The 13816-nt window shown below is 34.9% G+C and overlaps 1 protein-coding gene across 3 annotated transcripts in view; it reads right to left on the bottom strand.

Annotated features, from left to right (window-relative positions):
* Positions 1-1799: 1799 nt before the first annotated feature.
* Positions 1800-13816, bottom strand: part of LOC121321798 (mitogen-activated protein kinase 8-like) — an 18367-nt gene continuing 6350 nt past the window's right edge. The window contains exons 3-12 of one of the 3 annotated variants that reach the window (XM_041261012.1): positions 11862-11991; positions 11108-11166; positions 10531-10669; positions 8837-9002; positions 8365-8436; positions 6625-6807; positions 6154-6278; positions 5824-5887; positions 5521-5598; positions 1800-4555 (exon numbers count right to left, since the gene is read on the bottom strand). In XM_041261012.1, coding sequence (XP_041116946.1) covers positions 4410-4555; positions 5521-5598; positions 5824-5887; positions 6154-6278; positions 6625-6807; positions 8365-8436; positions 8837-9002; positions 10531-10669; positions 11108-11166; positions 11862-11991 — 1162 coding nt within the window. In that variant the 3' untranslated portion in view covers positions 1800-4409. Of the gene's footprint in view, positions 4561-5520; positions 5599-5823; positions 5888-6153; positions 6279-6624; positions 6808-7458; positions 7531-8364; positions 8437-8836; positions 9003-10530; positions 10670-11107; positions 11167-11861; positions 11992-13816 lie in introns of all 3 variants that reach the window. The other 2 variants (XM_041261010.1, XM_041261013.1) reach the window with 2 other exon arrangements.

The following is a 13816-nucleotide window of genomic DNA, read 5'->3' as shown; positions in this document are numbered from 1 at the left end:
AAGTGCTCGAGTAAATAAATGGTGCTGTTAGGTTAGATTGGCTTTCATTAATGGGCACACAAATAAATATGCAGGCAGTCAATGCCGAATTCCAGCAAGGGTTTCACAACAGTCAAGCTGTGGTTATGCTGCTGCAGAGATTCCTGGAGTATTAAATGCACAATACTTATTCACATGTTGAAATGTGTGTACAGGCGCCAGGTTGTGACCACCAAACCCATTTAACAAGTAACAACAGTTGGAGTAACGGGAATGCTGCACATTACATTACCATTAGCTCGTTCTTACTGTACTGCAGGGTGAAGCAAAGAAACACAGGCTACCATAAAAAGTACTCTAGTTCCATGAACACTACCCTTGGACATGTTCTAGCAGCAGTGAGAATAGAAACCTTGCACATACACGAAATATGAACGCATGTTTAGGAAATGTGGAGAACAAAAACTGAGTCAGCCAACTGCAGTTTGTTCCTTTCCTTGTGTGAACTTTTACAGCAGTGTGGCATGTAGAACTGATATGGACAGCGTTTACCACAATGCAGCAGTGTAAAGAGATAATGTTTACTGGACACCACTGATAATGGAACTTAACTAAGAAGAATACAGTTGTGTACTAAACAGTAAGACAATAACAAACTGTATACTTTAGATACAGTAGAAATATAAAAAGTCACCTCAATATAGAAGTCATATTAGGTCAAGGTCATGATCAGCAACACATTAAGACCTTTCTATATAACCATGCAAATATGAAGTCATCATCTCAAAAGGTTTCTGAGATATAAAGCTTTGACACTGTGGGGGGCTGCATCTTTATAAAACAACCAACAAGACTTTTTTTTTTTTCTTTTATTATACCTGCAATCAAGGGGACGAGAGAAACACAGAATACGCCTATGTAACGAACATGAAGCCATATTTAGAAGCATTAGGTCTTTATCATCTGGAAAACAAAAAGGTCACATAACACCAATATGGCAGCCCTTAATTCAAAGGTTAGAATGATTAGTACCTATTTGAAAGCAGCTTCATACAGCCTGAAACCTGTAAGAACAGAAGATGTCTGGCATTGCACCCTTTCTGCCACAAGAGGGAGCACAGACATGGGAAACTTCAGTGTATAACGGTTAACTTTAGGATAAGGCTGTTCATCAAAATCAGACACAAAAATAAATAGACAAAAAAAGTGAGAAAGCATGAATAAAAACAAATATATTGAAGAACAGTTCCCACCTCAAAAAATGTTAATTGGACTGCTGCATTTCCACCAAAAACTAGTATGTATCAAGGTCTTAAACAAAAGTGCCACCAAAAAAAGTAATCTGATTAAACCAGGGCTATTACTATGCCCCAAAGCCATTATACAAAACCTTGGCGGTTATGCTTTACTTTTCATAATCATTAACAAATAAAGAACAACAGCACATGCAAATCCATGCAGAGCGCATTTAAATGTAAAAATCCTTTCCTGTTATTTTTATTTATTTATTTATTAACACAAATGTATTGCATTTTGACAGTGCCTGAGCCATGAGATTTATATGCAAGACAATTTCTGGGCAATATGCATTTAGTAACATCTAGTGTCAAGGAATGCTGGGCAACCTTAAACTGCAAGACAATTATATATCGGGATAACATATTCTGTGCTTAGACTTATTCAATTATGAATGAATTTAGACACCAAATGAACTAAAGGCTTAATTTTAAAGTGTTGAGCTGTACAATGTATTCCTGTGCCATGGCTGGCTAACCCTCCCATGAACAGAGAAAATGGCACAATTATGACATGCACAATGATTTAAATTCAAATGGTTTATTTGCAGTACACATTTTAACTCTGCATTATTGGATTCCAGTGCATACATTCCAATAGTGCACATTTCACGGTCTGTGGCATAGTATACCCCCCGAACAAAGACTTGATCAATCTGCACTGCTGGTCTTACAAGCAAACATTATAAACCAGCTCCCATGATTACACCAGCTTGTTCTATGCATTTATTTCTTAAGCAGTGTATTTTTTTTTTTACCTTACCATCTAAAGATCAAAATCTATCTGGCCATGCACGATATCCACCCACTGCTACCTGGGTGCAGATTTTAAAAGTGGCAAGACTGATTACATTGAATCATGACTATATTAAGTCACATAAAATTATTTTAATTTATAAAAAGGAAAACATGGATTGACAGTACCAAACAATTTTTCTACCTTCAGAAACATACATCTACATGGCTAGACCCACCAATTACTACTTGTATTGCACATGAACTGTAAAAAATTATACATAAACAGTTTTCTTACTTCTAAGTGAAGTATACATTACATACAATACTAGAAGTCTCCTAACATTGGCAATAGTACACTTAAAAATAAATAAATAAAGAAAATCTATATTTCACATTTTCTGTATCTAATTGTGGGCTGCTATCTTTATCCAATAACTTGTAGAAATTTAGTGTGAGGTAGTTCATCAAAGCCTACTTTAGTTGTAATATTACATATTTTGAGAGATGAAACATATGAAGCAAAAGCAAATCTCCCCAGGGATCTGAAAAGACTTAAAATTAAGAGCACTTAAAAAAATAAAAAATAAAAAAAAAACAAACATATAATTTTTTTTTTTTTTTTTTTTTTTTAAATCGATCATGTTAGTTTTAGAAGGTAAACGTCTTACATGTGGACAAAACAGTCATGAATTCTGACCACAAATACCTCACCTCATACCGGCTTCGCCTTTATTCTTAATATTCCTCACATTCTCAAACACTCAATTTGAACTTAGATTCTAATGTAACACATACTCTAAAGATAAAACAATATATTCCATTTCTTCAATGCAGTGATGATCCTAATTAATGAATGCAACATCATATCATGGAAAAAAAAAACACTGTTCTATTCATAAAGCATTGCTACCTTTCTTTTCTGAACTACTGCACTTATTGCAGGCACTTTTCCTTTTGAAATATAAAAATGATGGATAATCCAATAGGATGCTATTATTGCATACATAACAATAACGAGCCTTGTATTCTCTAACTTGTCTTTGTTGCTTTTTTTTTTAAAATTCAAAAAGTAGGGCAAAAATAATAAAATGTTAACAAATATAGATGTCTTTCAAACATAAAAGGAGCTCTCATTTCCTAAACACTACTTTCAACATACCAGATCCCATATTCAACTACACAGCTGGCATGAAGACGAGGCACTGCTGAAAGCAAACTATCAGAATGGAAGATAACCATGTCATACTGTTACCTTAGCCTTGTTGCTCGGCACTGTAACATTTCAGTATCCTACTTCTATTTACTTGAAGACTGCTTAATTTCATTAATAAAAAAAGGACAGTTCAAAATAAAATCCATTCTTTGCCAACATGTTCATACATTTAAAATCCCTTGTCCGTGATCCTGTTACAAAGCTACCATTTTATAATAGAATCTCCTCAGCTGAGCTCAACATTCACCAAGCACTCCCCACTGTGAAAGCAAAGGGGATTTCAAGAAAATAAAGTTTCAGCTAGCCAGTGCAGAACAGCAAGTGGTCAAATGTGCACTAAGCCAAATTTCAGCCTGCTTTTTGCGCTTCTTTTAAAAGGCTTTTTAGTTTTCTTTCAATTACTTTAATCATAACGTATAATCTAATACTAGTACATCAGCATATTCATAACACAAAGTATATGAAACACCTTTAAAAGCAGGTTTGTATTTATTTATTTATTTAGTTAAGGTCAACGTTTTGTGCCTTGTAGACCAAATGATCAATCTCTGGCGGCATCTGAAATGCACTAGCCTGAAAGATTTCCAGAGCCTATTAAGACAATTTTTTTTAAAAAACACAACTATAAGCTGATTCTTAACTTTAAACATTTGGAAATGAAAGTAGTTAGGTATCAGAACATTTTCAGTTGTTTCCTAGACAAATTGAAATTAAATACTGTTGTTTTTTTCTAGAAATAAGATTATGTATTTTATACAATATCTATTTGTGAACTAAACTGAAAAAAAATGTCCTCTGTTCTATAGCACGTCATAGAAGACATAATCAGCAAATCAAAGTAAAATCAAACGAGGCAAAATGGCTCACGGTAAATTGAATTTTAAAATAAAAAGGATTAAAAAATATTCATAAATCTTTACAAATTAATTTAAGCAGTCTACAGCAATATGGCAAAATAAAGTTGTAACATTAGGATTTAACACTAGCTGAAAAAAAAAAATTCAAAAAACTGAACCGACTTTAATTTACACTGATCGCACATAGATACCTTAGTGTTTAAATATGCCAATAATTTACAGCCTAATTAGGGAAAAAAAATAAAAAATAAAGCTGGAGCATTTTTAAAAACTGGCCTATACCCTATACCATCTAGCACAAACAGAAGGGCCAAAAAAAGATGATAGTCATCTACAGCAGCCAAGTGGTCCAGCTGATGTTTCTAAACTGCTGTCAGTGTCTGAAGCCAATGTGGGGTCTGTTGACATGGAGGATACATCATTGACAGATGAAGACGACGACGGATGCTGGGAGCCATTGATCACTGCTGCACCTGTGCTATGAGAAAAAGTATTAAATCAGAAATGTACAAGAGTAGTGGCTGGGAGACATTACCCTATCCTCGTCTAAAAACCCACTGGCTGACTGGCCTGACCGCTGCAAAAACTATTTCATCTACCTGGCCATTATAAAATATAGCTATAGTGTTGCCATAAACTTTGATTCAATTCCAGCCCTAGTCTATTAATTACCCACCTACCAGGAATTTAGCCTTGGTCAAAATCTTTCTCAGTTTTGCTTGGAATTCCTACAGTAATCCATCTCGCCAGTCTATACTGTTCTTTTCAAGCTGGGTCAGCCAATTCCAATGCCATGTTTTGCTTCATGTTATATTTAGTTTCTATAAATTTACAATCATTTTGTTGCACTGTTTTTTTTTTTTTTTTGGTATACCAACATTCTGGGCACATCTACTATTAGTCCATGTCTAAAACAGTGCAGAATTCCTCACCCCTTCCCAGATCAGGTGTCTTAATAACTAAAGTAAAGGCCTGTGGAAATGAGTTTGATCAATCAGTTTGTGTACATGCCACAAACAGAGTATACCAAACCTGAGAACAACTAGAAAAAATTATATCTGAAAAAAAGATATATTTCAAATCGTCTTGCTCTGTTACATTGTCACGTTGCCAAGATAGTTGGGCCCACATTGTCATCTAGTGGCCAGAGATCTACATTTCCTGTAAAAACCAGTTCAAAAGACATGTGCCTGGTGGACCATGTCCAAACAAAACATTGAAAGCTGAAAAACTTCTTTGAAAAGGTAAAAAGTCAGAATGCACGCACAGTTCCCAATTATGATTTTTTTTGTTTGAGCTTAATTTTGGTCAGTGCTATAACTTTTTATTCTTAATGTCTGTCCTCAATAGTGGTCTGCTGCACAAGTGAAAAGAAAGGCAGTTTTCCAACTATTTAAAAAAAAATAAATAAATAAAAAAAAAAACTTTTGTAACTAACCTAAAGATGCAGGCTGTCCTCTGATTACCCCATTTTTCGTCCTCTCTTCACATTCATGGACTTCCTTGTATATCAACTCTGCAAGTTGAAACATGAAGAATAAAGGCATTTCTAACAATAACCCATCTATAAACGCAATAATCTTTTTTCTGTTAATAAGTAACCACAAGTTTGTGTTTTTGTTTTTGAAAGAAACAAGTTGCAATACACCTCCCATCAGTTAAACAGGAAACAAGCCGGGTTTGATTTTCAATCTTGCTCATATAAATAACATACAAACAAAACAGCAAATATTTCCATTACCTTTCCACTCCTCGACTGTGTGTTCTCTTTCATCTAACTGTTTATCAGTGATCAGTGGTGGGGGCTAGAAAGTGATACATTTAAAAGAGGTAAGTATAAAAGTGCACATTATTTTCTTTTTTTCTTTAACCTCAGAGAAACTCTCCCTGTATCCGGTACAGCCAAATACAAACAGCTGAGAGCAGTCAAGTGTAATGAGTATACTGACCAGCAGAGAATAGTAACAGAACTTGGAAGAATACAAATGCAGTTTATGCCCCAGCTAGTTTATAGGTCTCTTCATAAAGGGGTAAATACTCGAGTTGTGTAGATAGTCAAGGTAGTACTTACAGCTTCCACTTCAGCAGGATCATACCAGACATTAATATATGGATGCTGAAGAGCCTCATCCACAGAGATACGTTTGGATGCATCTATTACAAGCATTTTAGATAACAAATCTCTTGCTTGGCTGGCTGCAACAGAATAAAGTTGTATACAAGGACACATTTAAACGACACCACATGCATCATAGGCTAATATACACAATTTTTTTTGTTTTTTTTTTATGAAAGCTGTACTGAGATCCTTTTAAACTAAATGTAGACAGTTGCCTGTTACAGGTTGCAGTGTTATAATGTTGGGCTCAGATATAACATGTACAGTACATATGCAAATTTGGAAAGTGAAGAACAATACAAATATGCATTAATATTGTATAATAGCGCACACACATCAGGCTACAATTGCACAAGATGAATGAGGACTAGTTGAGTAACTTGATGGATGTGTTTGGTTTCGATGACAATGCATATCACTTACCTTTGAGCTTGTTGTGCTCCGAGTCAGCTGGAAAAAGGATATCTGGGAAAAGCTTTTCAAAGGTGTATCCAGCATACCTGGGTCGGTTTTCCACATAGGTTCTAACGGATTGGTTGAGTTTCATCAAAAACTCTTGGGATGGTGTCCCTAACTGTTCAATGACTTTGTTCCACTGATCAATATCTAAGATCAGACAATTAAGAAAAATACTGCAGAAGGATTTTCAATGGAAATACTACGTAAAGCTGTATTTAAGTTCCAAGTTTATAGCACAAAACGGTTGTTGCTGACCCAGAAAAATGGAAATGTAAAATCAATGTGTACGGTAAACATTTTAAAACAGGAAATCATTTTTAAAAAAATTTTATCCAAAGTGCCATTCTGACAATTAACAGAACTAACAGCTATGTTTTTGTTGGTAAACACAGTATGAACTGGTGAGTAAATTTTAAGAAACATCTTTGCTTACTTTTAGCAATAAGCAAAACCTACTCTCTGGTCAGGCCAATGTTTTAATCCCTACTAACTGAGACATTCGAGGGTCCTATCTCACGCAAATCCCAAACCTTTGACCATAACCCTTTGTGTAGCAATAACATAAACGGACAAACAAATGATATAAAACGTATTATAAGGTATTTAAATAAGCCATTTCCAAGAAATCCTCAAAGTAGGCCATGTAACTATTGTTTTGTATCACATTCACAATGCAGCTGTTTCCTATTGGTTTTAAACACAATAAATTGCGTGCTAAAGTAAACACTCTTGACGACTTGGCGTCATCATTTAAAGACTATTGACCTTCACAAATTTATGACATACAAGCAAGGATACGATCTGTGCCAGGAAACAACACACTACCTCTGACCATTTCTGCCATGATGCAGCCAATTGACCAGACATCAACTGAAAAATGAAATGACATGAAATTAACATGCAGAACAAAAACAAAACTAATAAAAATAAACTGAACATGTCAGACAAGGACTTAATGATGGGAATCTAATGAAAGAAAGAAAAAAATGAAAAGCATAAAATGAAAAGCATGCAAGCTATGTCTGTGTCTAGCGCCAAGTAGTGTAAAGTTTTCCTGGCAAACTGGCAAAATATGTTTGGAAAGCCAAAGTTCAAAGCAAGGTGCTAAATATCTATATATGTGCACCATCCTTGTGTAAATATAAGTGCCCACTTAAATAGCAACTTTGTTTAATAAAAACAAATTGAAGAAATAGTGACCTAAAAATTAAAATTAGCAGATTTTTAGACAGACGGCCTGCAGAAACTGTATTATGGTTGCAGAAATGAACAATCTATACTTAATATCTTTCAACAATGTAACATATGAAATGTTAAATTATTATACTTGGGTGGGGGGGGAGAAGGTTTGACAAGAGCGTGTGTGTGTGTGTGTGTGTATATATATATATATATATATATATATATATATATATATATATATATATATATATATATATATATATATATATATATATATATAATATCTTTCAAATGTTTTAATAGACCAGCAGAGACTGTATGTCCCACCACTAGATGCAGCCTGTTATATGTGAGATCAATAACCTCAGTTCTTACCTGTGCGAATTGTAAATCAAATAGCCAGATTACTATTGTTATTGTTGACGATTCCTTTAGTGTTGTAATGAATCACCCCAGTTATGATTAAAATAAAATTATATAACTTTCATGTGAACAGAACTGCTGCAAGCAGCACAAGGATACAGTCCCTTCCTGGAAATAGGATTTTGTGGCGAACCATTTCTGCCATAATGCACCCCACAGACCATATATCCACTAAAAGTGCGTAGCATAGGAGGAAGGAAAAAACATAAGCAAAGCCACACGTCAGCAGAAAAGATACAATTATTAATTTCACTGCACATGTGTAATTTAAATTATATGGTTGTTTTTTTTAACCATTGTGACACATTCAAACAAAAAATTGTTTTGCAGAAAATGTTAAAGGCATGCACAGCTGAAAAAATGCAGAAATGGTGGAATTTCATTTATTTTAAAATTGTTATGCAGAAATTGGTGTACCTATATTACAGTTAATAATATTAACATTAACACGTTGTGGGTGATAGCTAAAGAAAGAGACTTGGTTTAGGCAAGAGTTTAACAAAGTGATCTCAACAATATACAACACTTTATAAACATAATTGACTAATAGCGAACATCCAACATTACTGACCATTTGCTTGATATCCCATTCCAAGAATGACCTCAGGTGCCCTGTAATAGCGTGTGACCACATAAGGTGTCATCAATAAGCCAGTGGCTGCTGTCCTGGCTAGTCCAAAGTCAAGGATCTTCAGTGTGCAGTCTGACTTCACTACAATATTACTGGGTTTTAAATCCTGAAAAAAAAGTGTTATGATAGATACATTTGGAAACATTTATATATATATATATATATATATATATATATATATATATATATATATATATATATATATATATATATATACACATAATAATAGTTACAGATTTGTCACAATTAAGAATGAAACTGATACTGCTTATAAATACAACTACCTGCACAAGAATAATTAGTGTTCTGGTAAAGTACATCATGGTATAACCTTTGCTAATGAATGAACCAATCTCCTGATACTGCACTAGAATTAGCAAACCAGGTCACTCGACAAACAAATACTCTCTTCTCTTATGTCTGCAGCCTGGTAGTCTCTTGCATTAAAATCTGTTCTCTGTTATCAAAATATTAGAGAGTAATTCAATGTTTACAAGAGTCCAACTTTGGGGGGCCCCTGCCTGTATAATAGCTACATTTAAATGTGTCCCTCACTACACTAGGAGCACTAGACTGAGGGAAAAAATAAATAAAAAGGAAAACGTTTCAGGACATAACATATTGTAGTGCGGCTGCCTTGCCTACTGCACACTCATGACTTTGAAAAACAAAAAGCTGAAAATGTTCTACTTTACAAGAACCTTGAGAAGTTAGATAACAATGCATGTAATAGTTGTACCCATGAGAGAAAGAAAGCCAATACAGAAGGTTGTGGATGACCTTTATTACTAAAGTGATTTATATGTATACCAAAAGATAGTAAACTTAATTGTATAATCTAGAAGTTTATGTGGTCGGGGGGCATTAACAATCTAACATATTAACCTTCAGTCCCATTCATTCATTGTGTGCAATTATTAAACACCTGTGAATACTGTTACACAAGGGGCCCCACCTTTTATCAGTCTAGTTCAGTATGGAGAAACTGGTTCATTGCTGTGGAGTGTTTCTCTGGCATGAATTACTCACTCTCATTCAACATTGTATTTTCAAAAGAAAATCTATGACTTCATCATGCAGTTGCTTTTTTTTCCCCCAGATTTATACAGTTTTTGATAAAGGGGATTTAGTTTCTATATTCGCTAATGTTTGTATTCAGAAATAAATATATGCAGCACAAGATGGCACTCAGATGGCACTCAAGACAGCACACAGCAATTGAAAATAAGAAATTACTCTACTTAAAGATACAACTAACATGCTAAGGAAATGCAGAACGCTGGACAATTGGAAGCTTTAAACCGTTAGGAGTTTTTTAAACTGTAGCGCGACAATGTTAAAGAAACAAAAAGCGCCAACTATCCATTCAGACTGGCCAACAGTAAAGCATGGTTTTTCACAGACTGTCAAGAACTTCTGAACCCCAGAAAACACACATCTGGGTGGTAGAACGCTACTGTATCATCTTGTGTGTATTTAAGGTCTGACTCTCAGTTAGAGGTCTCACCACATATTAAGTGAAACTATTCTTAGAAAGCTACTTGTTCAAAACTTGAAAGTCAAAAGAAATGTGCCTTACTGCAATTTTTTTTTTTTTTTTTTTTGTGAAACATCTCAAAAATATGATCACTAACCCTGTGTATGATTCCAGCCGAATGAAGATGTTTGATTCCACATAGCGTCTGATACAGTAGGTAGGACAATCGCTCATGGTCTAACTCCATCTGAATCACTTGACAGAGATTGGCATCCATCAGCTCCATAACAATGTAACTGTCACCAATCAATGAAAAATTAATGGAAAAGCACAACAATGTTTTTATAGGAACTGTCAAGAGCAAACACAGAATGACCCAGTAAAACTGACATGTTATTTTTCGTATAAAAAAGTAATTTATTTCTGATAAAAGCCAGTGTGATATGTTTGCACTGCTAAGTAATTACTTTAATGCATCCTGCAATTTGGCAGTTTTTTTTGTTTTGTTTTTTTAATTGGATGGAATACAGAAAAGGACATTAATTAAATAATCTCTTTTGTAGGTGTACAGCAAAGATAATCATTATACTATGGGTATTTTGAAACCTTTTCAAAACTCCTTAAGAAAAAACCTCAGCATTAAATGCAAACACATCCCATTCCCCTGATAAAAATAATCTTGACTTTAATTTTGACAGTGCTGTTAATGTTTCATTATACAAATGAATACTTACACATCCTGGAATTCCTCAAGAGATTTTTGGGGTGTAAATACATTAAGTAGGCCAATAATCTGTAAAACAGTAATAGGATAATCCACAATTTTGGTAAGAATTGTATTCAAAAAGCAATTTAGAATGTGATTTATCATTGCTATCTTAAATAATGTTGTTTGGAAAACTTTGTATATCCTTTTCTGTTTCAGTAACAGCTTCCAGGCAATTGGTTTAAGACTAGAAAGTTGAATGCACCCCTGTGGTCTCAATAAAGCCGTCTTATTTCCAAATGTAGCTAGTACACCAGTGTAAGGATTAACCTGACCCTGCCCAGTTTCCAATGTGGTACTTCTTACTGCTGTATTTCTTACATCCACTAGAGGCGCAGTGTCCCAGGGAGACAGATTAAAGCTTACAATATCTTGTACCAGCTGTACTACAGAAGATATGTTTGAGAGCTCTAGTGGGGCAACATTTTACGGTCAAAACGGGAGGTCCTTAAAAATGTAACAGCCAAACATCCCTAACCTGAATTACTCTTAATACAAGTCAACAGTTCCCCTTCCCTGTCTTTCAAGTCTCTACTGTAAATTAAAACAGTGGATCCTAGTTAAAATCGAGGAACTGATTCATTGATTTACATGTTTTGACAATATACTGCAAACGTACTATAATACTCAGCAAATAAAAAAAAGTAGGTAACTCTAGTGTATTGAGATGAATCAATTCAAATAAAGAGTCTCATGCATGTATTACCATACATAAAACTTACATTTTTGTGATTGACGCACTTCATTAGCACCAGTTCTCTGTAAGCTCTTTTGGCATGGGTTTGATTTTGAAAAGGACGACTAAGTTTCTTAATGGCAACATTTCTTTCAAGGTTGTGGTCATATGCTGAGCTGCAATAAAACAAAAGTTAAACATGAAATTTGAATGTCAAACGAAGATATGACTCTACGATTTGCTACACTATTGCATTTGTTTTTGCTTGACGCAAGCGAATCTTTAGATTTTTTCCTTGTTTTGTTTTTTTAAGACACTCACGGTTTAGCTTGCATTCATAAACACATTTAAAATACTTATTACACTGTTCTGCCACATCCAGATCAGTGGATCCCGAGTCTGATCTGCTTAGTACAGTACATTACTTGTACATGACCCGAGATCACAGACTTGAACGTATGATCCTGTTAGCATGACCTGTTCCTTCTTACGCAACATTCTGCTGAAGAGTATTATCACCAAACCCATACTTAATAACCGGATCTATACTGTACTTCGAAAACACACCTCGGAAAATTCCACTGCATCACATCAGGTCAAAATAAGTGTTAAAACGGTTATTTAAAACAACTGCTGCATGTTCCTTACATAGCATACTTTTCAGCAAGTACCAGTGACCAGAAATGTACACATTAGTTCCATTTTAAATGCGTAAGAAAATCCCCTACACGCTACCATACTAGACGCACACCAAATAAGTATAAATGACATCAAGTTTATAAATGAGGGGTACAGTTATATTCCACAATATACAATTAATGTTCCAAGTTATTTCATATTATACTTTGATTGCAACACAGGTCTTGGCACATGCCCATAACTACAGACCAAATCACAAAATAAAAACATGTACGACAGTGCTCCATCGCTATGACTCCGGTCTCGGGGGACACAAGATGAGCGTTATAACCGAACAGAACTATAAACAAGGGGTGGTGGTGAGGGGTAACACAGGACACAAAACACATCTGCCTAAAATACAAAATAAAATAACTCCCTTTCTATAATGCACATACAGTGAAGCAAAAATGTAAATTTCCTTGAATTAATCATGCATAAAGCACCAAGTAAATCAAGGCTATACAATATTTTTACAAAAAAAAAAAAAAAAAAGTAACATTCCCACTCGTGGATCATTTTAATTAGCAGTTTTTAATCTATAAATATCCTGGCTAAACGGCGGTCGGGAGTTCAGTTCGAAGCGACAGACAAGTAAACCAAGTGCGAGAAGGAGAGCGGGTCGGGCAAGGAGAAGAGGGAATGAGCTCGCCCCAGGTTCGGCTGCCAGAACGGAGCTGAAGCAAACCTTCAGCGTCTCGTCTCCCGTAGAAAGCTACAGCTCCTCTCGCAGCAAAAAAGTAAATACATTAGGAAAGATAACCACGTAATAGGCCTATTATTAATTAAGTTATAAAACTAATGCTGAATAAGATGTCTGTGTTATAAAAGTGCCAGAGCAGCTTTGCTACAGTTCATATTCTGGGAAAGACAGAAACAGAAGTTAGACTAAGAAGTTTACAGTTTGAACACCGGAACTGTATTTACTATAGAAATATTGCAACAGGGAATTGGGAGACATGCTGTAGAAGCGTTATGTCCGAGGAGCATTAGAGAGCCTTATAGCAAGGGAGCACTGTATATTCTTTTTGAGATAATAATAGAAAGACAATTTTACAGGGGCCTTTGTTATCATTAGCTTCTCTAGACCTCAGTATAAAATAATACATTCGGTCTTCCTATTCTTTCATGTGAATACATTTTAAAAACCCATCAAGATACAGTACAGTGCTGATGCAGTCCAGAGAGCCGTTACAATGCAAAACATTCTCTTAAAGTTGTATCTTTTCTATCTCAGACCACAATTTCGTGTATTCATGTCACATAGGTATCTAACAACTTCTACCTCTTCTAAATATCTCACTGCAATTAAAAACTTAAAAA

This window comes from Polyodon spathula, chromosome 10 (assembly GCF_017654505.1).
Source record: "Polyodon spathula isolate WHYD16114869_AA chromosome 10, ASM1765450v1, whole genome shotgun sequence".
Taxonomy (NCBI): Eukaryota; Metazoa; Chordata; class Actinopteri; order Acipenseriformes; family Polyodontidae; genus Polyodon; species Polyodon spathula.
The sequence above is the reverse complement of the archived record's forward strand: the minus strand, read 5'-3'. Positions and strand labels throughout refer to the sequence as shown.